This window comes from Hylobates moloch, unplaced genomic scaffold (assembly GCF_009828535.3).
Source record: "Hylobates moloch isolate HMO894 unplaced genomic scaffold, HMol_V3 SCAFFOLD_28, whole genome shotgun sequence".
Lineage (NCBI taxonomy): Eukaryota > Metazoa > Chordata > Mammalia > Primates > Hylobatidae > Hylobates > Hylobates moloch.
This window is the reverse complement of record NW_026652303.1, coordinates 2,730,101-2,753,789: the sequence shown is the minus strand read 5'-3', so window position 1 is coordinate 2,753,789 and position 23,689 is coordinate 2,730,101. Positions and strand designations below refer to the sequence as shown.

General features: G+C 43.3%; 1 protein-coding gene across 5 annotated transcripts in view; it reads left to right on the top strand.

Moving 5' to 3' along the window:
- The window catches only part of LOC116463188 (monofunctional C1-tetrahydrofolate synthase, mitochondrial), a 238,540-nt gene that overhangs the window by 40,342 nt on the left and 174,509 nt on the right, over window positions 1–23,689 (top strand). For all 5 annotated transcript variants that reach the window (XR_009211999.1, XR_009211998.1, XM_032146190.2 and 2 more), the window contains 4 exons: window positions 390–501; window positions 13,261–13,352; window positions 16,924–17,021; window positions 20,814–20,987. Coding sequence is in view for 3 of the 5 variants with exons in the window: in XM_032146190.2 (XP_032002081.1) it covers window positions 390–501; window positions 13,261–13,352; window positions 16,924–17,021; window positions 20,814–20,987 (476 nt within the window). In the remaining 2 variants the exon portion in view is untranslated. The remainder of the gene's footprint in view (window positions 1–389; window positions 502–13,260; window positions 13,353–16,923; window positions 17,022–20,813; window positions 20,988–23,689) is intronic.

Sequence of the window (23,689 nt, the reverse complement as noted above, 5' to 3'; positions counted from 1 at the left end):
CCGAGTAGCTGGGACTACAGGAGCCCGCCACCACACCCGGCTAATTTTTTTGTATTTTTAGTAGAGACGGGGTTTCACCGTGGTCTCCATCTCCTGACCTCGTGATCCGCCCGCCTCGGCCTCCCAAAGTGCTGGGATTACAAGCGTGAGCCACCGCACCCGGCCACATTTTTTAAGTCCTATTTTCTTTTCTTTCTAGGATGTGATAATCATTTTCTGTTTGTATTAATACATGCTTGAAAGGAATTAATAAAGCGATTCCATCCTTGTCAGCAGCTTGGAACAAAGCTGTGGATCTGGGATTGTGCTGAACTCATTTGACATCAGTAGTTACTTGTGTCTTTATGCCTCAGATCAAAATGTGCGTGTTTTTTTCTTTCTCCTTTTAGCTTCACGAGGCTGACATTGTGGTCCTAGGCTCATCTAAGCCAGAAGAGATTCCCCTTACTTGGATACAACCAGGAACTACTGTTCTCAACTGCTCCCATGACTTCCTGTCAGGTAAATGTCTTCACATTGGTGTTGAGCCACTGATTAGGTCAGATCGTTCGAAGAAATGTTAACCTTTTCCTAAGAGGGTATGTTTCTGAAACGTTAGCAGTCGTCAACATTAATATATAGGGTAGGAAACTTAGACTGTGGGCTACCTCACAGAACCATGCTGTTGAGCAAAGAGACTAAGATGGCGGTTGAGGTGTCTGCTTCCACAGTGAAGTGCCCCCTACTGGCCTCTAGCAGTCAGGTCGGTTGTGACCTCAAGTAGATGATTTGTATGTGTGTGAGGTAAACTAGAAATAGCGGTTTTCACAGTCTCTTACAAATTAGTAAAATCCTTTCTTCCAAAGAAATCTTCATGGAATCTCACTATGTAAAAGCAGATGAGCGCCGGATTGCTGGGAGGGATGGGAATAGGATCAGCCTGTGTGTCTCCCTGATTTCCTCTTGCACTGACCCATGAAGCACATCCTTGGAGCCCCAGAGTCATCTCAGAACAGTATGAAAATCAACACTAGATGCAGAAACTGTTGTAGGATTGGTCCTGCTATTTGACGGCATTTTGCCAAAGTATCCAGGAATACTCAAGACCACACCAGGCCCACTTTGGGGGCAGCCCAAGCAGTGCCCGCAACAGGGCAGCCAGCGGCCACTGGGTCCAGCGGAGCCGGCCCAGAGTGGGTTCCTTTTTCCGGTTCATAGAAGGACTGAGGCTAAGAAAGCCTTGGCGCACACCCAGCCCCTCAGTAAGTCGCTGCGTAGCACAGGTGAGCCAAAGACGATGGCACAGGGAGGCAGAGGAGAGCCCCCCTTCCTGATTCCTTCTGGCTTTGGCCTCCAAATGTTCATGCGGAAGAGAGGACTGTGCTGAGCTGGGCTGGAGGACAGGGGCAGCTTTTATCCCTAAAGCTGGGCAGAATGTACATCAAGGTTGGGAGCCTCTGCTCTCCTTCTCCTCCACCAGGACCATACTCGAGGTTGAAATCTTGAAATCTTGTAGGCAGCTCCATAAAAGCATGAGCCCTAGCCAGAGGTTGATACTGACCCTCCTCTCTAGGAAATGTAGCTCCTGCCAGAATTGAGCAATCAGATTAAAAACCCCCTGGGGGCTGGAGAGGGTAGAATGGATCAGTCCAAGGAAAGAGCCAGAGCTCAGCTCTTGCATTAAGAGCTGTGGCCCTAATGGCTCTTTTTAACAAACAAAGCATGTGCTAAATAACATTTTAAAAATATGTGTAGTTTATTCATGTAACTTTTTTTCCCTGAAAAAAAAAAAAAAAAAACAATGCCTAACCTATTAATAGTGGACAGGGCTTCCTCTGTTCAGAATCCCAGTCAGATTAGGAAAATCAGTTCCAACATTTGTTTCTTGTAAATGAATGCTGCTTTGCTGTAATATTTACTTGCTGTGTTTTATTAAAGTTTTCATGTAGGACAGTTTTGGCAGTCATGGCTGGAGATAGGAGTCTACTTTGATGTTCTGGAATCCCTTTGAGCTCTGTGGTTATGTGACAGTGACATATATTTTGTTAGTGAAAGTGCTTTATTTTTAATAAGATTTCCTTTTAGGACCCTTATTTTTGAAAAAAGTATTCCCTGAAACATTAGATTTCAATGTAATGATTCTCTGGGGGAAGAAAAGACCAAGGCGTTACAGATGTTCCTCGACTGACCATGGGGTTATGAGCAGATAAACCCATCAGAAGTTGAAAATATCATAAGTAAAAAATGGGCATTTGTAGACAGGATGGGATGTGAAAACACAAAACAACATCCAAAAATGCTGGCAGCACAGTACGCCGTAGAGTATTGGTTGTTTGGCCTCACGATTGCATAGCTGGCTGGAAACCGCGATTTGCGGTCACTGCTGCCCAGTGCCTCAAGACAGCCTTATTCTATGTACAGCTAGCCCGGGAAAAGATCAAAATTTAAAGCACAGTTTCTACTAAATGCTTGTCCCTTTCCCACCATCATAAAGTGGAAAAATAGTAAGTGAAAAGGTTGTAAATCAGGGATGGTCTGTGTATTTCAAAATGATTCTATAAGTAGAATTTATTTGAAATTTATCTGGCCCAACTCTAATAGTTTTCTTGTTGGTTTTTGAATGTCCAGTGTCCAGAATAGTACCTGACGCTTAGTAACCACTCTGTGAAATTTTTTTTTTTTTTTTGGAGACGGAGCCTTGCTCTGTCGCCCTGGCTTTAGTGCAGTGGTGCAATCTTGGCTCACTGAAACCTCCGCCTTCTGGGTTCAAGTGATTCTCCTACCTCAGCATCCCAAGTACCTGGGATTACAGGTCCCCACCACCACGCCTGGCTAATTTTTTTTTTTTTTTTGTATGTTTAGTAGAGGTGTGGATGCACCATGTTTGCCAGGTTGGTTTCAAACTCCTGACCTCAAGTGATCCACCCACTTCGGCCTCCCAAAGTGCTAGGATTATGGGCATGAGCCACTGGGCCTGGCTAACTCTGTGAATATTGAGTGTTTGACAAGTTAATAGGCATGACTCAGAATTGTACTCTGCTTGTAGTTTTAAGTTAGTGGCATGTTTAGAAACATTTCCTTGAATTTGTCTCCCACTTAAAGATGGGGCTGATGGCCAGGCGTGGTGGCTCACGCCTGTAATCCTAGCACTTTGGGAGGCTGAAGGCAGGTGGATCACCTGAAGTCAGGAGTTTGAGACCCAGCCTGGCCAACATGGTGAAACTCTTGTCTCTACTAAAAATACAAAAAAAATTTCTGGGCTTGGTGGCAGGTGCCTGTAATACCAGCTACTCGGGAAGCTGAGGCAGGAGAATGGCTTGAACCCAGGAGGCGGAGGTTGCAGTGAGCCGAGATTGCACCATTGCAGTCTAGCCTGGATGGCAAGAGCGAGACTCCTTCTCAAAAAAAAGAAAAGAAAAAAAAAATGGGGCCAACTAGGTAGTCATTGAGATGAAGATGAGGAATGCTATGTTGATGAAACAGATGAACAGTTTCAGGATGGTGCTATCCATGATAGCACATTTCTAAATAGTCTACAAGTTTTAATTTTAGCAACTTTGTTTAGTATGAAAATTTGATCTGGGAATAATGGAGAAAGGTTTTTTTCCCCTCTTTTTTTCATAATCCCACTATTGTAAATAAATGAATAAACTTTTTGAACTATTCAAAAGAAAAGAGCTCTTATTTAAACTTAAGATGAGAAGAAGAACTTTTAATAAACTAGTGGCTGGGTAAAGGCAGAGTTTTATAATGAAATTTTTATTCTTACCTTCATGGTACAGAGTCCCTCCTCCTTCTCCCCGTAAAAATAGATGGGATGTTGTGATTTATGATGAGGTAATTCTGTAGAGGCATTTTATGGAATACGTAATCCTACGAGAGATTTTCCTGATGGCTGATATCCCAGACATAGAGCTCAGAAAACAATTACACCCAGCTAGTTGGTTCTGTTCACTCTACTATTGCACGAGTCCAATGTTTAGATTTTAAAACAAGGGAATTTCAACATTCTGTTTTCTAGCTGTAAGAGTAACTACTTTAAAAAAAAAAAAAAGACAACCAAAAAAACTTATTTCTTAGAAAAGGTCTTGCTCTGTTGCCCAGGCTAGAGTACAGTGGCATGATCACAGCCTCAAACTCCTGGGCTCAAGCAATCCTTCCTCCTCAGCTAATTAAAACAGCTTTTTTTGTTGTTGTTGAGGCAGGGTTCTCACTGTGTTGCCCAGGCTGGTCTTGAACTCCTGGCCTCAAGTAGTCCTCCCACCTCCACCTCCAAAAAGTGCTGAGATTACTGGTGTAAACCACCATGTCCAACCTAAGAAAATCATTTCAAATGAAAGAAATACGCACTGCTCTGTAGTTCCCTGCTTGCTAAACAGCAGATTTCATCGTAAGCAAAACCATTTTGTACCCTAAATATTAGGACTTATTTACTGATGTACCAAATGGGACCAAGGAGAAGCTGGTCTTCTGTCTTAGGCTCAGACAGCAGTATCAAAACAGCAACTCTGTGGCTCAGAGTAGTTTATAGTATCATTTTAAGCTAATATAATTCTATTTAGTGTGGAAGAGGGGAAGAGCCCTGGGATGCTGATGTGCTGGGAGCCCCTGAGGGACCTTGAGACTTTCCCTTGTATGGCTCTGAAGGGAGACATTACAACTTAGTGGAGGCTGGGCGTGGTGTGGCTCATGCCTATAATCCCAGCACTTTGGGAGGCCAAGGCCGGTGGATCACTTGAAGTCAGGAGTTCGAGACCAGCCTGAGCAACATGGTGAAACCTCATCTCTACTAAAAATACAAAAGTTAGCCGGGCGTGGTGGCGGGCACCTGTAATCCCAGCTACTTGGGAGGCTGGAGCAGGAGTATCGCTTGAACCCAAGAGGCGGAGGTTGCAGTGAGCCAAGATCATGCCATTGCTCTCCAGCCTGGGCAACAAGAGCAAAGCTCCATCTTAAAAAGAAAAAAAAAAAATGTAGTGGAAAGAACATGGACTTTGGAGTCAGGATTAACCTAACTCAAGGAGAAGGGAGCTGTTTGTGTAAAAAAAATTCTTCGCCGGACGCGGTGGCTCACGCCTGTAATCCCAGCACTTTGGGAGGCTGAGGCAGGCGGATCTCCTGCAGTGGGGAGTTTGAGACTAGCCTGACCAACATGGAGAAACCCTGTCTCTACTGAAAATACAAAATTAGCTGGGCGTAGGGGCGCATGCCTGTAATCCCAGCTACTCAGGAGGCTGAGGCAGGAGAACTGCTTGAACCGAGGAGGTGGAGGTTGCGGTGAGCTAAGATTGCACTCCAGCCTGGGCACCAAGAGCGAAACTCCATCAAAAAAAAAAAAAATTCTTAATTGCATTGTGCTTACAGGCTGTGTGACTTTGAGGAAATAAGCTCTCTGATGAATTAATAAGATTCCCAATTTCTTTGTGGGTAAATTGGTAGCAAGGCTGTTGAGGGAATGACTGAGATGATACCTTGGGGCAGTGCCTCTTTGATGGTAGCTGCCAATAAATGCTGGTCCACTTCCTGCATTCCTCCCTCCACTTCCTTGTTGCCATGTCACCTGCACACAAAACAGCTTTCAGACTCCATCTTGGCACAACATACATTTATATTTGAAAAATAAAACCCAAGAAAGGAAGAAGTCCAATGAAATTCTGAACATGTAAGAAAAGTCAGCTTTAGAGAAATTGGATATCCTTGTAATTTTCATTATGCCAATGCATTTGGTATAAAATTAGGATCTTTGCTTATGACTCTTGAACTTTGGTAATTCCAAAATCCATTGTACCTATCACTGTTTTCTTTTTTTCCTGTAAATTCTGGATATTCTAGATCTATCCCTGAAGTATATTGCCAGTTTTTCATTTCAAATTTAATTAGTTCTCAATACAATATATTTAATTTTTTGCTTTTTTTAAAAAAAGTAAAGGTCGATGTCATTTAGAATATGCAGCAGTGTATAAATTTCCTTGTTATTTGGTTTCAGTGGTCCAAATTAAGTTATTACTAATAGCTTATTAGTATCAGTTTACTAATGTTTTAATTATATTTTTTATCATGTCTTACATTGCATTCTTTTAAAAACTAGTGATATGCTGTCATTTGACAGTAAGATTCAAATAATTTAAACTAGAAGTGCAACTCTCAAGAACGCTGTCACAAAAATTTTACCAAATGATACGTATTAGTCCATTCTCACACTGCTATAAAGAAATACATGAGACTGGGTAATTTATAAAGAAAAGAAGTTTAATTGTCTCACAGTTCCACAGGCTGTACAGGTAGTATGATGCTGGCATCTGCTTGGCTTCTGGAAGGCCTCAGGAAACTTAGACAATCATGGTAGAAGGCGAAGGGGAAGCACATATATCTTACATGGCCAGAGCAGGAGCAAGAGAGAGAGGGAGGACATATTAGTCTGTTTTCACACTGTTGATAAAGACATACATGAGACTGGGAAGAAAAAGAGGTTTAATTGGACTTACAGTTCCACATGGCTGGGGAGGCCTCAAAATCATGGTGGGAGGTGAAAAGCACTTCTTATATGGCGGCAGCAAGAGAAAATGAGGAAGATGCAAAAGCGGAAACCCCTGATAAAACCATCCGATCTCATGAGACGTATTCACTACCACGAGAACAGTATGGGGAAAACCACCTCCATGATTCAAATTATCTCCCACCAGGTCCCTCCCACAACACGTGGGAATTATGGGAGTACAGTTCAAGATGAGATTTGGGTGGGGACACAGCCAAACCATATCAGAGGAGGAGGTGCATACTACATACTTTTAAACAACCAGATCTCAGGATAACTCACTCACTATCATGAAAACAGCACCAACGGGATGGTACTAAGCCTTTCATGAAGTGTCACCTCCCACCAGGCCCCACCCCCAACACTGGGGATTAAAATTGAACATGAGATTTGGTGGAGACACAGAACCAAACCATATCATGATACTCATTTTATTTATTACATTTTACTTTATATCCTACAAAGTCAATATATTTAACTGAGAAACTGGCTACCGGTGGTTTTTTTTTTTTTTCAAGTTCTACCCGTACTGATTTCTAATTTTTAGCCATTCCTGATTTTAAAACCTCGCATACATTTTGGCAATAATTTGTTCTCCTAGATGAGGCGAAAATATTTAAGTCTGTGGGCTTGGAAAGTGCTTTTTTGAGAAGAGGGATGCCGTTGGCCAGACTGCATAGAAGCTGAGATGTTTCCGCAGAGCCAAGATGGCAAGAAGGCTGAAGAATTTGCCTGCATCCCTCCCACTGCAGTGATTGTTCTGGCAAAGTTCCCAGGGTGGTCTCCGCACCGCTCATATTAGTGAAAGGGTGGTTCTGATTTCTGAGGAAGGCATGATAACACTTTGGCCTTAAATTTTCTTTTTGCGGAAAGTTTGATTATCATTAGAATGGCCGTCTTTTAAAGTGATTCATTGACTTGTCCCTGGAGAAATCATGAGTTAGATGAGAGTGTTTGGTGGGAAGTGAAAAGACCCATCCACGGTTTTGGGTGAGATCCTTGTTGGACTGTGATCCCAGGATATTACCCAGGCCCAGACTGTAGACAACCTTCAGATGGAGTCCTGCTCCTACATGGGCAGGGGGTGAAATAATGATTCCCTTTCTCAATTTTCTTTAGCCATGAAATTTATTAAAAATGTATATCTGATTCTGAGTTACCAGTCTTAATTGCTTCAGATTCTCTGGATTCAGAACTTATTTTTATTTTATTTTATTTTATTTTTTTTGAAACAGAGTCTTGCTCTGTCATCCAGGCAGGAATGCAGTGGCGCAACTGCAGGCCCACTGCGTCCTGAGCTCAAATGATCCTCGTGCCCCAGCCCCCAGGTAGCTGGGACTACAGGCACATGCCACCATGCCCAGCTAATTTTTTTTTTTTGAGGCGGAGTCTCGCTCCATCCCCCAGGCTGGAGTGCAGTGGTGTGAGCTCGGCTCGCTGCAAGCTCCGCCTCCCGGGTTCACGCCATTCTCCTGCCTCAGCCTCCCAAGTAGCTGGGACTAAAGGCGCCTGCCACCAGCCTGGCTAGTTTTTCTTGTATTTTTAGTAGAGACGGGGTTTCACCGTGTTAAGCAGGATGGTCTCGATTTCCTGACCTCGTGATCTGCCCGACTCGGCCTCCCAAAGTGCTGGGATTACAGGCGTGAGCCACTGCACCCAGCCCCAACTAATTTTTCGTGCCTTTTCTAGAGACGAGGTTCACCAGGTTGCTCAGGCTGTTCTCGAACTCCTGGACTTAAGCAATCCTCCTGCCTTGGCCTCTCAGTGCTGGGATTACAGGTGTGAGCCACTGTGCCCTGCCTCAATGCAATCTTAAAACTGAATTAGAAAATCTAAGTCCAGGCCAGAGTTATATATAATTAAGACAGTGTGGGTTTTAAGTTTTGTGTTATAATTGTGTTGTTTTTGGTCGAGCCTGGTGGCTCACACTTGTAATCCCAGAACTTTGGGAGGCCGAAGTGGGCTGATTGCTTGAGCTCACGAGTTCGAGACCAGCCTGGGCAACATAGTGAAACTCTGCCTCTACAAAAAATACAAAAATTAAGCCCTGGTGCTGTGGCTCATGCCTGTAATCCTAGCACTTTGGGAGGCCGAGGCTGGCGGATCATCTGAGGTCAGGAGTTTGAGACCAGCCTGGCCAACGTGGTGAAACCCTGCCTCTACTAAAAAAATAGAAAAACTAGCCAGGTGTGGTGGCAGGTGCCTGTAGTCCCAGCTACGTGGGAGGCTGAGGCAGAAGAGTCGCTTGAACCCAGGAGGCGGAGGCTGCAGTGAGCCAAGATCGCACTACTGTACTCCAGCCTGGGTGACAGAGCAACAGTCCATCTCAAAAACAAAAAACAAAAATTAGCCAAGCATTGTGGCATGTGCCTGTAGTCCCAGCTACTTGGGAGGCTGAGGTGGGAAGATGGCTTGAGCCTGAGAGGTGGGGGTTACAGTGAGCTGAGATGGTGCCACTGTACTCCAGCCTGGGTGATCGAGCCAGACCTTATCTCAAAAAAAAGTGTTGTTTTTAATTACTTGTAATTTTAATTGCTTATAATTAAAAAACAGTAATTAAAAGGACCAAAAGTTAACTTTGCAGGTAGTAAACCTTAGCCTACTGTACGTAAAAATCAGAAGGCCAAGGCAGGAGGATTGCTTGAGCCCAGAACCTGAAGACCAGCTTGGGCAACATAGTGAGACCCCATCTCTATAAAACAACTTAAAAATTAGCCAGGTGTGGTGGCACACCCTTGCAATCCCAGCTACTCAGGAGGCTGAGGTGGGAGGATTGCTTGACCCTGGAGGTCAAGGCTGCAATGATCATGATCACATCACTGCACTCCAGCCTGGGCAACAGAGCAAGACCCTGTCTCAAAAAATAATAACAGTAATAATCAGAAAGCAACACTGTATGTGAATAAAGTCACCTTACCTAGCTGCTGGTGGACAGCCTTTGGTGTTTGAAGGACTTAGTTTTTATCCATTCCTGCTTTCGATATTTGTTGACTGTGAGGTTTGGGCTTATCCAGGGTCCACGAAGAAGAAATGGTTCTTCCTCATCTCAGGCCTTTGTGGTTTTGGGGTGTTTTAAATTCCTCTGCCGTAGTTACTCAATCCAACCCTACTTGCCTCTCGCTTCCACAAATTTCTCAAATGTCATTCGTGGTACCCTTTTAACTCTTATGGACTTATTTGCTTTTAACATATCTTTTACTCACTTTGAATGGAGTTTCAACTGGAAATAGAGGGTAGTGTTGTGTGTACCACCTGCCGTCTTGAGCTAGACACTTTCAAAGCGTTTGTTTTGTTAATTATTTCTTCTTACATGGCTCATTATGCTTGTTGAAATTTGTGAGATGGTTTAGACCAAACCATCTGTCCAAACCACAGCCTGTGGGCCACATGTAGCCCGGGATAGCTTTGAATGCAGCCCAACATGAATTCATAAACTTTCTTAAAACAAGAAATTTTTTTTTTGCAATTTTTTTTTCCTTAGCTCATCAGCTATCATAGTGTTATTGTATTTTATGTGTGGCTATGGCCCAAGACAATTCTTCTTCCAGTGTGGCCCAGGGAAGCCAAAAGATTACACATCGCTGAAAACTTTACACGTATCAGGAATCATATAGCTTTTCAAAATAAAATATCCACACTTTTGCTAAGTTCTATGCTATGCAAGTGACTGAAACTATACCAGGACTTATTTATCTTGTAAACTTGGAAGTGAAATATTCTTCACTCACAAGGGTATTTGTGATTAAATTCTGGGAATATGCATTTATAAGTTGATACCAGCTCCTGGAATGTAACTTTTTCTTTTTTCTTTTTTTCTTTTTTAGATTTTTTGAGATGAACTCTCACTCTTTGCCCAGGGTGGAGTGCAGTGGCACAATCTTGGCCCACTGCTGCCTCTGGGTCCCGGGGTCAAGCAATTCACTGGCCTCAGCCCCTGGGTAGCTGGGACTACAGGCATCTGCCACCATGCCTGGCTAACTTTTTTTTTGTATTTTTAGTAGAGACGGGGTTTCACCTTGTTGGCCAGGCTGGTCTTGAACCTCCTACCCGCCTCGGCCTCCCAAAGTGCTGGGATTACAGGCGTGAGCCACTGCACTGGGATGCTTTTTCTTATTTCTCCATCACTTAAAGACAGAGGAATGAGAGAGGCCCGTTTGTGGACACGATCTTAAGTACAGATCTCTAGTGGTTAAAACAAAACACGAAAAATCTCTGTCATCCTCTAGACTCTTGACTTTTGCCTAAATATGATTTATAAAGCTGAAGTGTTGCTGATCTGTAAATAATACCCAAAGGATATGATTATATGATTACCCAACACCCTAATACAATTTGAGAGTAGAGTGATCCAAAGAAGGAGAAAATAGCGTCTTCAAAAATGTTGCTATTAGAAATATTTCTTTTCTCTAAGGGAGGATGCAGGCTAAAGCATTTTGCATGTGTGTTTACTTTTATAAATTTTCTAAGTGATGAAGGAAGGTAGAATTCTTTTTTTTTTTTTTTTTTTCAGATAGAGTTTCACTCTTGTTGTCCAGGCTGGAGTGAGTGATGCGATCTCGGCTCACCACAACCTCCACCTTCCAGGTTCAAGCAGTTCTCTGCCTCAACCTCCCTAGTAGCTGGGAGCACAGGTGTGCACCACCACACCCAGCTAAATTTTTTTTTTTTTTTTTTGTATTTTTAGTAGAGACGAGGTTGCACCATGTTGGCCAGGCTGGTCTTGAACTCCTGACCTCAGGTGATCCACCCGCCTCGGCCTCCTAGAGTCCTGGGATTACAGGCGTGAGTTACTATGCCCTGCCAGAAGTAGAATTCTTATCAACATCTTTCTATGTTGATAATCGGGTAATCCCTAAAGTTAATACCCTAAAATGCAATTTTTTAGTTTTGATGAAAAATTGATTCTATCACTTACAATTTTTTTTTTTTTTTGAGATGGAGTTTTGCTCTTGTTGCCCAGGCTGGAGAGCAATGGCGCAATCTCAGCTCACTGCAACCTCTGCCTCCCAGTTCAAGCGATTCTCCTGCCTCAGCCTCCTGAGTAGCTGGGATTACAGGCATGCGCCACCACGCCCGGCTAATTTTGTATTTTTAGTAGAGACGGGGTTTCACCATGTTGGTCATGCTGGTCTCAAACTCCCGATCTCAGATGATCCGCCCAGCTTGGCCTCCCAAAGTGCTGGGATTACAGGCATGAGCCACCACACCTGGCCGGTTCTATCACTTCTATGATAGAGAATTTTTAAATTATCAAAAGAGCCTGATCTTTCATGTAACACTTTGACCAGTCTTACCCTGTGAGTGTTTTCATCTGCCTTCTCACACTTTGCATCTACAAGTGAAAGTGCTTCTATTTTTCTACATATTGTACAGTAAAGATTTTAGAGCTTTCTAGGCCAGGCGTGGTGGCTCGCACCTATAACCCCAGCACTTTGGGAGGCCGAGGTGGGCAGATCACTGAGGCCAGGAGTTTGAGATCAGCCTGGCCAACATGGTGAAACCCTGTCTCTACTAAAAATACAAAAATTAGCCGGGAGTGTTGGCAGGTGCTGTAATCGCAGCTGCTAATAAGGTGGAGGTTGCAGTGAGCTGAGATTGTGCCACTTCACTCCAGCCTGGGTGACAGAGAAAGACTCTATCTCAAAAAAAAAAAAAAAAAAAAAAAAATTAGATCCTTCTAAGAAGATGAAGCCCACTGTGTCAAAAAAAAAAAATCTAAAGGTTAGGATATGAAGTCATTCTGACAGATTATACTGTGGAATATATATCCCTGTTCCTTTCTTCTGAGCCTTATTTTCATGTTAATAGTTTCAACTACATACTGTATGCCAAGAACTTTATATACCTTATCATATTTCATTTTCACAAAATTTTAGGAGGTTTATATTACTCACATTAATTAATAGGCCCAACATCGCAATTTCTAGCAAGAGGAAGAGGTAAGCTTTTAGTGCAAGTCTGACTCTGAATTCTGTGGCCTAATCTGCAGTCTATGTTGCATCCACATTAAGTGTCTTAAATGTTCACTATGAATTCTCTTGAGCTATTATTTCTATCTCTAATTATGCCATAATTTAAAAATCACAATGATACTTGGGCTTGTGTGAAGAGACGGTGTGCCTAGATGTTTCTTCCTGGCTCAGTGTGAGATACGATTTTGAAAGCACATGATGTGCTTCATTACATTTTTTAAATCCATTTATCCCAGGTTAATAGCTTAGATGGCCTTTTTTTTTTTTTTTTTTTTTTTGAGATGGAGTCTTGCTGTGTCGCCCAGGTTGGAGTGCAGTGGCGTGATCTTGGCTCACTGCAACCTCCACCTTCCAGGTTCAAGCGATTCTCCTGCCTCAGCCTCCCAAGTAGCTGGGACTACAGGTACACACCACCATGCCCAGCTGATTTTTGTATTTTTAGTAGAGATGGGGTTCTGCTATGTTGGCCAGGCTGGTCTTGAACTCCTGACCTCAGGTGATCCACCTACCTCGGCCTCCCAAAGTGCTGAGATTACAGGCGTGAGCCACTGCACCTGGCCAGATGGCCATTTCTCTAATGTAAAATGTGAAGCAGGCCCAATGGAGGGCCCCAAGCCTGTGCCAGAGGTGACCAGCCTGCAGCCATGCCCCGACATCCTAACTTCCTTGGTGAAAAATGAGACCATTATTCAGTGTGCTAGCTGTTTACAAGGAGCAATTGGTTAGAAATGACAGTGTGCTGAAAGTCTTTTTTTTCCCTCCAATTTTTTACAGGGAAGGTTGGGTGTGGCTCTCCGAGAAGACATTTTGGTGGACTCATTGAGGAAGATGATGTGATTCTCCTTGCTGCAGCTCTGCGAATTCAGGTTTGTTCCATATAGCTGTCTGAGAATCTTGAGTTTGGAAGTTTGATTAATAGTTGCTAGCATTTTGCAAGTGGTTTCTGTTTACCAGGTACAGTGTTAAACACTTCACACACAATGTTAGGCCCATTTGATAAATGAAGAAATGGTGATTTTGAAAAATGAAGTGAGTTGCCTATGATCACATGGCAGTGTGGGGCAGAGACCCATACTGAGGACTGTGTATGTTATCTTGTGCTGTGTAATCAATTATCCCAAAATTTAGCAACTGAAGCAACAAGGCATTTATTATCTCACAGTTTCTTCAAGTCAGAGATTTGGCAGTAGATTAACAGATTAGATGGTATGTTAGTCCATTCTTGCATTGCTCTAAAGAAATACCAGCTACTCAGGAGGCTAAAGCAGAAGGGTCGCTTGAACCCAGGAGACAAGTTGTGGTGAGCTGAGATTGCACCACTGAGCTCCAACCTGGGTGACAGAGGGAGACTGAAAAAAAAAAAAAAAAAAAAAAGAAATACCTGAGACTGGTTAACTTAGAAAGAAAACAGATTTAATTGGCTTATGGTTCTTTTTTTTTTCCCCTTGGGACAGAGTCTTGCTTTGTCACCCAGGCTGGAGTGCAGTGGTGCGATCTTGGCTCACTGCAACCTCTACCTCCCAGGTTTAAGCGATTCTCATGCCTCAGCCTCCTGAGTAGCCGGGACTACAGGCATGCACCACCATGCTCGGCTAATTTTTTGTATTTTTAGTAGAGACAGGGTTTCACCATGTTGGCCAGGCTGATCTCAAACTCCTGGCCTCATGTGATCCACCCGCCTCGGCCTCCCAAAGTGCTGGGATTACAGGCATGAGCCACCGCACCTGACCTGGCTCACAGTTCTGCAGGCCTTACAGGAAGCATAACACAGGCATCTGCTTCTGGAGAGGCCTCACCAAGCTTCCAAGAATGGCAGAAAGTGAAGGGAAAGCAGGCATCTCACGAGGCGGGAACAGGAGCAGAGAGTGAGGGGGTGGTGCTGTATACTTTTAAATGACCAGATCTCATGGGAACTCATTCATTATCACAAGGATGCTACCAAGGGGGATGATGCTAAACCATCATGAGAAACTAGCTCCTGTGATCCCATCACCCTCCTCCAGGCCCCACCTCTAACACTGGGGATTACATTTCAAGATGGGATTTGGGCAGGGACACACATCCAAACTATATCGAATTGTTTGGGCTCAGGATCTCTCATGCATTTGAAGTGAAGATGTCAACTGGGGCTGCAATCATCTGAGGGGTTGACTGGGGCTGGAGGATCTGTTTCCAAGATGGCATACTCACATGGCTGTGGGCATGTGTATTTCATTCCTCATTGGCCATCAGCAGGATGCCTTGATTCCTCATCATGTCCACCTCTCTGTAGGGCTGCTCACAGTGTGGCAGCTAACTTCCCCAAGTATGAGCAGTCCAAGGGAGGGAACCAGGAGGAGTCTGCAGTGTGGATGACCTAGGCTCTAACCTCATGTGCTGCCACTTCCTTTTATCCTGTTTGTTAGAAGTATATCACTAAGTCCAGTTCACATGCAAGAGAAGGAGAATTGTTCTCACTTCTTCAAGACAGGAGTATTAAAGTATTTGGAGGCATTTTTTCAAACCACCACCACCTGTGTGACCTAAAGGCAAAGGTCATCAGTGTTCCGCCATATAAGCTGAGTGTTCTCATGGTGCTGGAGCCTGCAGCAGTGGTGGCCTCTGGCAGTGACATTTAGTTCATTTCTTTCTTATGTACAGGGTAATACACAATGGAAACTCTTTACCTCAAAATGGGTCATTATACATTTTTGTAAGGATTATAAGTTACATTTCCATCAAAGCCAAATTTTATTTTTATTTATTTTTATTTCATTTACTTATAATTTATATGCATACATAACACTACTCAGTAATTCAATTTGCTTGTTCTTTTATACCAACTACTGAAGGATGGTATTTGGAAGCTGGGCATCCAAGCTGATCATTCATGCAGTCCTATATTTTTGTCATTTTTCTTTTCTAAATTGGATGACGAACCTATTCAGTATAAGTTTATCCATGTACATGATGTCTTTTGTGAACACTTAATCTATTTATTTATTTATTTATTTATTTATTCATTTATTTGAGACAGGGTCTCACTGTGTCACCCAGGCTGGAATGCAGTGGCACGATCTTGGCTCACTGCAGCCTCCACCTCCCAGGTTCAAGCAATTCTCCTGCCTCAGCCTCTTGGGTAGCTGGGATTACAGGCACATGCCACCACACCCAGCTAATTTTTTTGTTTGTTTGTTTTTTGTTTTGAGATGGAGTTTTGCTCTTGTTGCCCAGGCTGGAGTGTAATGTCGCCATCTCAGCTCACTGCAACCTCCATCTCCTGGGCTCAAGTGATTCTCCTGCCTCAGCCTCCTGAGTAGCTGGGATTACAGGCACATGCCACCATGCCCGGCTAATTTTTTGTATTTTTTGAAATGGAGTTTTGCTCTTGTTGCCCAGGCTGGAGTGCAATGGCACGATCTTGGCTCACTGCAACCTCCATCTCCCGGGTTCAAGTGATTCTCCTGCCTCAGCCTCCCGAGTAGCTGGGATTACAGGCATGCACCACCACGCCCAGCTAATTTTGTATTTTTAGTAGAGACGGGGTTTCTCCATGTTGGTCAGGCTGGTCTCGAACTCCCGACCTCAGTTGATCCCACCTACCTCAGTTGATCCCACCTACCTCAGCCTCCCAAAGAGGATTACAGGCGTGAGCCACTGTGCCTGGCCTACTTTTTGTATTTTTAATAGAGACAGGGTTTCACCATGTTGCCCAGGCTGGTCTTGAATTCCTGATCTCAAGTGATCTGCCCACCTCGGCCTCCCAAAGTGCTGGGATTACAGGCATGAGCCACCTCACCTGGCCTATTTATTTGTTTATTTTTAAAGAGACAGAATCTCAGCTAGGATGGAGTGCAGTGGTTTGATCCTGACTCACTGCAGCCTCAAACTTCTGGGATCAAACAATCTTCCCACCTCAGCCTCCCGAGTAGCTGGGACTATAGATGCACATCACCACACCTGGATTTTTTAATAGTGTATTTTCTCACATTTTCCTGTTTTTCTTTTTTAAATTTAACAAAAACAATGAACATAGTCAGAAGTTCTGGCCTGTGACTTGAAATAACCCTGGATGTACATTTTAAAAAACATTCTCAGATTCATTGCTGTAAGTATGAAGAGCTAATAGTCTGCAAGGGAACTATAGAATTAAGCTGGATCATCAAGTTCATGCGTGCATATTTAAGAAACAGAGCAGCTTCTTTTAATACTATCAAACTCTTCAGTGCGGTATTGAATAGTTGTATATCTAACTAGTGGTTTTCACGTTTTCCTTTTTAAGAAAAACCTACAAACCTAGTTACACGTGAATAAAAATATTCCTAATATCCTCCTGGCTTATTGTGCGACTCGATAATCTTGTTTTGTAACATCCACAAACAATATTTCCATGGTTTAAGTGCGTGCCCTGTCAGCTTTTACCATTCTAACATGTTTTCCTCTCTATCCCTGCTGAAGAATATGGTCAGTAGTGGAAGGAGGTGGCTTCGTGAACAGCAGCACAGGCGGTGGAGACTTCACTGCTTGAAACTTCAGCCGCTCTCCCCTGTGCCAAGGTAACACTGGTGTTTTATTTACATTGATGTCAGCTCAGCACAGTGCCTTAGCCCTAGTTAGTCATGGGGGAGAAGCACAACTCATGGTACTGTGGTTTTGATGGTAGATAATTTTCTCTATTCATTAAATTGCCACTCTGTTTTCTCTATTGTAAATTCTCCAAAATTAAATCATAATGAATGTATTACTGTGTTCTGTCAATTCTAAGAAGGCATTTTTTTTTATTTCAATGATGTTTTCTATATTAAATTGCAGTGTTTTTTAATGATGTTCTTAAATTAATTTATATTAATTAATTTAGTTTCAATGATGTTTCCTATATTTAATGGCAGTGGTTTTTTTTCCTTTTTTTTTTTTTTTTTTTGAGATGGAGTCTTGCTCTGTTACCCAGGCTAGAGTGCAATGGCGTGATCTCGGCTCACTGTAACCTCCACCTCTCAGGTTCAAGCGATTCTCCTGCCTCAGCCTCCCAGGTAGCTGAGATTATGGGCGCACGCCACCACACCCAGCTAATTTTTGTGTTTTTAGTAGAGGTGGGGGTTTTGCTATTTTGGCCAGGCCAGTCTCAAACTCCTGACCTCAGGTGATCTGCCCATCTCGGCCTCCCAAAGTGCTGGGATTACAGGCGTGAGCCACCACGCCTGGCAGTGTTTTTTCTTCTTAGTGGTCCATGAAGTAATGGTTTTAAATTTGACAAAATATGGTAATGTAATATTTGGAATATGCTTCTCAGTGTCAGAAATGCCCAACACATATATATCTGCCTGGTCTTAAGGGCTATGTAGGTTTCTACTCTAGGGATAAAGGACCGCCCAAACCAAACATTATTCCACGTGGGAACTGAGCTCGGCTTTCTTCGGAACGGTCTGATGGGATAGTCTGTGCTTGTCAAGGTGGATATTTTCCTCAGAGTGCTCTTTGATGAGGTCTGAGCTACATATTCTATCTATAAATTTGGAAATATAAACTGTAGGTCATAGTCTCAGTGTGTGGTTTAGAATGATTGGGTAGGTATGACATCTGAACCAGACAGCCGCATTTTCTAGCCTGATAATGAGTCATCTGTGTCTGTCCCACTCCAAGGAATTGGCCCCACCCCCATTATCCAGGTGTGCATACTGCCAGGTGTGCATCCCCAGGTGATGTCATCCAGCAATGTTGGAATGCACAGAGTGCCGAGGAAATAAAATCCCTCTAGTAATTTGACACTTTTTTTTTTTTTTTTTTTTTGAGACAGAGTCTTGCTCTGGTCTTGAACTCTTGACCTCAGGTGTTCCACCTGCCTCAGCCTACCAAAGTGCTGGGATTACAAGCATGAGCCACCGCACCGGGCCTGACTCATTTTTTTACCTGATACCCAGTTGCTTTATAGAATTGAACTCCATTTCCTTGGGCAGTCAGTTGAACACCCTGGTTCAGTTCTACCCACCAGGAGGGTGTGACCCTCCTGGACATGTTTTCATTCCTGCAATAGACGAAATATCTCAGTTATGCTCTCTGTTCATTAATTATGTAAGTTGCAATGAGGAATGTTATTCTTTGTAATATCATCCCTGGGCTTGTGCAATGTGTTTCATAAAATATCTTATTTTAGAGTTATTTTTGTTGTTATAAGACCTTAGATTTTAAAAGTAAATCAATAATTTCTACTTACAAAATGCTAAAAAAGATTAAGATGGATTCCACCAAATTGTGTACCAAAGTTTCAAAGTAAATTCTTCTTGTTAAATAATTAAATCCTTTTCTCTCCCAAGAAGAATTTACTTTGAAATCATTGATTTCTAGACCCACTGGGCGAAGAGAAGCAGGCTGAATAGTTTATAAATCACCCGGAAAATCGCGATGGTGTCTCTGTGACTCTTTAGCTAGTAAAGAGAAAACCTTACAGGTGTTTGTTTTGTTTTGTTTTTGAGACAGAGCCTTGCTCTGTTGCCCAGGCTGGAGTGCAGTGGCTTGATCTCCGCTCACTGTAACCTTCACCTCCTGAGTTCAAGTGAGAACATCTGGCTAATTTTTGTATTTTTAGTAGAGACAGGGTTTCACCATGTTGGCCAGGCTGGTCTCAAACTCCTGACCTCAAGTGATCTGCCCTTTTGTGCTCCCAAAGTGCTGGGCTTACAGGCATGAGCCACCATGCCTGGCCTGTTTTGTTTGTTTGTTTGTTTGTTTGTTTTTTGAGACAGTCTCGCTCTGTTGCCCAGGTTGGAGTGCAGTGGCGCGATCTCAGCTCACCTCAACCTCCACCTCCCAGTTCAAGTGATTGTCCTGCCTTGGCCTCCCGAGTAGCTGGGACTACAGGCGCCACCATCACACCTGGCTAATTTATTTATATTTTTAGTAAAGACAGGATTTTGCTATGTTGGCCAGGCTGGTCTCAAACTCATGGACTCAAGTGATCCTCCTGCCTTGGCCTCCCAAAGTGCTGGGATTACAGGCGTGAGCCACTGCGGCCTGCCAAAAGCTTACACATCATTCAAGATTAAGCTCTTCAATTTAGGAGACGGGGAAGAGAGAGAGAAAAAAATTATGGCCAGGAAGGCAAAACAAAGTCGGAGGCTAGGAAGGAAAGGTCGGATAGGAAAGGAATACTCAGCAGCCCGTGGGGGGATAACCTGAACTCCTAGTTTCTCTGGTGCCCTTTGGAGAAGTCTGGGTGGAGGTGTGTTTGCTGTTGCCTCTTACCCCCAGGTCAGGCCCCCACAGGATCTTGGAGGAGAGCCTAGGGTGGTCTGAACACTGAGGGTAGACTGCCCGCAGTAGCTACAGAAACAGTCAGGGCCAAGGGGCTGACTAAAGTCCACTGAGGAGGTTGATCTGCCCACCGCAAGGAGGCAGATCACAACAAAAATAAGTGTTCCGTGTTCCGGGGTGAGTGAAGGAATAGCTGTCCTCTCTGATGCAACCTTTAAGGGCAGTTCCCTGCCCTGTGGTCTCCCAGGGTTAGTCTTGCTGCTGGGGGAACAGGTGTGCCTTCCATCTCTCAGTCTCAGACACATGAAGGGCCTGACTCCCCAGTAAGGAAATGACTGAGCACTTGAGCCCCAGAGGAAAGAGTCCAGCATTACACATGCTGGTATCCAGACCACTCCTGTAAGACGAGCAGTGGTGGCCAGTAAAATAGAAGAGTTCAGTTACGTGCCCAGTGAGTCTCTGGAGTTCCTACGATTTCCGTCTGAACTTGGGCTCAGGGCACTAGGTCCTTTTACCGACAATTATGTAATTAATAAAACATTTTGAAATATGATTTTAGACTGCAAATAGAGGGGAAGTGTGGACACAGATAAAACGAAATAGCATTTTCACATTTTTTCTTTTTTTTTTTTTTGTCCTTAATCTCTAATGTGATAGTAATGTTCACATTTTTGAATAGCCAAGAGAAACATGTGGCCAGCCCGATCGGAGATTATTATGCAATGACCCTCTATTCATGGCTAATGAATACCATGATGGCCCATACAGCTCATTTTGCTCTGTAGTCAAATCACACTTGCAGGAGGGCTTTGGACACATTATAATATACAATTCTTGTCTGTATGCCATAGGTGTTATACTTCCACCTGGACACAATTCTAGGATCTTTGTGAGTTTTTTGGAGTTGCATTTCTAAAATGATGCACCATTTTCTCACACACGTTAATTATTAGCAGTTGTGCTTATTACGGCCTGGGAGAAAGGACCCCAAAGCAATTGCATTGATTTCATTGTTGGCGTGATGTGTGGCTGTTTTCACTCCAGTTGTGACCACCTAAGCTGAGAAGCCTTTTCTCTCTTTCGTGTTGTCTTCCCCTCAGTGACATTGAGATTTCAAGAGGACAAACTCCAAAAGCTGTGGATGTCCTTGCCAAGGAGATTGGATTGCTTGCAGATGAAATTGAAATCTATGGCAAAAGCAAAGCCAAAGTACGTTTGTCCGTGCTAGAAAGGTTAAAGGATCAAGCAGATGGAAAATACGTCTTAGTTGCTGGGTAAGACACCATCTAACATCTACTTGACCAAGCAGACATATTTACAAAACTCTTCCCTATTTATCTCTCTCCTCGTACCCCTCAATCCATCCTATTCTCACATTTGACATTTTGTCCATTTCATTTGGCATTTCTTTATTTGGTGTGAGGTAAGTTTTTATTTTCAGTGCAGAGCAAATCAGTCAACTCGACAAAATATAAAGTCAAACAAGTTGCAGTGCTTTATCTTTTGTTTCTCATGTTGTTATTACCCCTGCTCCCCTTTGGCTTTTTGAATTTCATTTTTCATTATAAAAATCAAAATAGGAATTGAAAGTAAAATATTTTGAACTGAGCAGTTTGTTTTGTGTGTTCTACTTGAAATATTTTCATGGAAAAGGTACAGATAATCATATGAAACATGTTTTCCTGTTAATATCCTTGATCTTACTTATATATTCACATTACAAAGGCTCATTATTTCCCTTTTTCTGCATTTCAAAACTAATGTTGGGCCATTTTCATTTGTGTTGGTTATTTTATAAAAGACAAATTCATAGTTTTTGTGAAAAGGAGTGTTTGCCTTTTTCCCCTTCTTTTTAAAAAAAGAAGTACATTCACTAGCTGAAAAGATGATAGAAAGCAAGGGATTTCAAATATTTATTCAGTGTGACCTGAGGGAACATCGTGAGACCATATAAATTCCTTTGTTGCCTTGAAATTTCATTTCAGTGACTATTGCTTATGATGTATACAAGGCTTCAGGCACAAAACCTATTTGTCAGGCAGAGACATTTCTTGTAATTGGAATTGACTCCTAGGTAACTGTTTTTACGTATTTGATGATTAATGTAAGTGCTTTTGTCTTTATTTCTTTTTCTGGTTATAAAAACATGTAGTTTCATTGTCGAAATATTCTAAAAATTCAGAAAACAGAAGTGAAAAAGTAAAACATCCCAAACCCAAGCACTCAGAGGAAACAACTGTTGACCTGGGAGGACTGTTTTGATGCTGATAGAGTCTCTCAGCCATGAGGATGAGGTCGCACTCGCATGCTCTTCCGTAAACAACCTGATTATTCAAGCATATGTGGCATACTGAGCTCCATGTGAGTGAATATTGAGCTATGTCACCATTTTTCATGACAACATAACATTCCATCACTCACATCCCAGATTCTTTTTTTTTGAGACAAAGTCTCACTCTGTTGCCAAGACTGGAGTGCAGTGGCATGATCTCAGCTCACTGCAACCTCTGCCTCCCAGGTTCAAGGGATTCTCCTGCCTCAGCCTCCCGAGTAGCTGGGATTACAGGCATGCGCCACGATGCCCAGCTAATTTTTGTATTTTTAGTCGAGATGGGGTTTCACCATGTTGGCCAGGCTTTTCTCGAACTCCTGACCTCAAGTGATCCACCCACCTTGGCATCCCAAAGTGCTGGGATTACAGGCATGAGCCACTGCACCTGGCCACATCCCAGATTCTTAAACGTGTTGGGGAAGCAGGGGCTGAGGGAGTAGCAAAATGCCCAGGATGAGGGTGGAGATCCCATCTTACACATCTTCTGGCACCTCTAGTTCCATCGATAAGTGCTACCCTGGTAGTTCTAAGCGTTTCTAATTGTCCAAGTGCACTGATGCAGAAAAATAATTTGAACATAGAATAGGGATGTTCCACAACTTATTTGACCAATTTTCTATTGATGGACAATTAAAGTGTTCCCAATTTTTGCCATTTTAAACTGCTAGAATTAACAATCTTGGGCATGTGGGTTTGTGCATCTGTTTAATTATCTCCTTAGGAAAAATCCCCAGAAGTGAGTTCAATTATTTATAACTACAAATAAAGCAAAAATATTATCCAAAACAGTCCAAGTGTGGTGGCTCACAACTGTAATCCCAGCTCTTTGGGAGGCCGAGGTGGGTGGATCACGAGGTCATGAGATCGAAACCATCCTGGCTAACATGGTGAAACCCCGTCTCTACTAAAAATACAAAAAAATTAGCCAAGTGTGGTGGCGGGCACCTGTAGTTCCAGCTATTCGGGAGGCTGAGGCAGGAGAATGGCGTGAACCTGGGAGGCGGAGCTTGTGGTGAGCCAAGATCGCGCCACTGCACTCCAGCCTGGGCGACAGAGCAAGACTGTCTCAAAAAAAAAAAAAAAAAAAATCACCTCTTTAATGATATAGTGATTTCTTCAAATCCCTTTTCCCTCCTCCTTTCCCACTTTCCTCTCCTCCTCTCTCTCCTTCTCTTCGTATAGCTTTTCTTTTCTTTTTTTTTTTTTTTTTTTTTTGAGACGAAGTCACCCGGGCTGGAGTGCATTGTTGCAATTTTGGCTCACTGCAACCTCCACCCCCTGGGTTCAAGCAATTCTTGTGCCTCAGCTTCCCAAGTAGCTGGGATTCCAGTCATGCACCCCCATGCCTGGCTAACTATTTTTGTGTTTTTATAGAGGCGGGATTTCGCCACATTAGCCAGGCTGGCCTTGAACTCCTGGCCTCAAGTGGTCCGCCCGCCTCCTCCTCCCAAAGTGCTAGGATTACAGGTGTGAGCCATCATGCCCAGCTTCTGTAGCTTTTTTGTAAGAGGGACAGACAGCCAGGGCCTCTCAGAATCCCTCAGCAGTTGGCGTTGTAAGGAATTCATCCTTTGCTCCACACCTTGGTTGCCTGTGGCTTCACCCTTCTCCCTCAGGCTTCCAGGCTCACTGCAGTTAGATTCC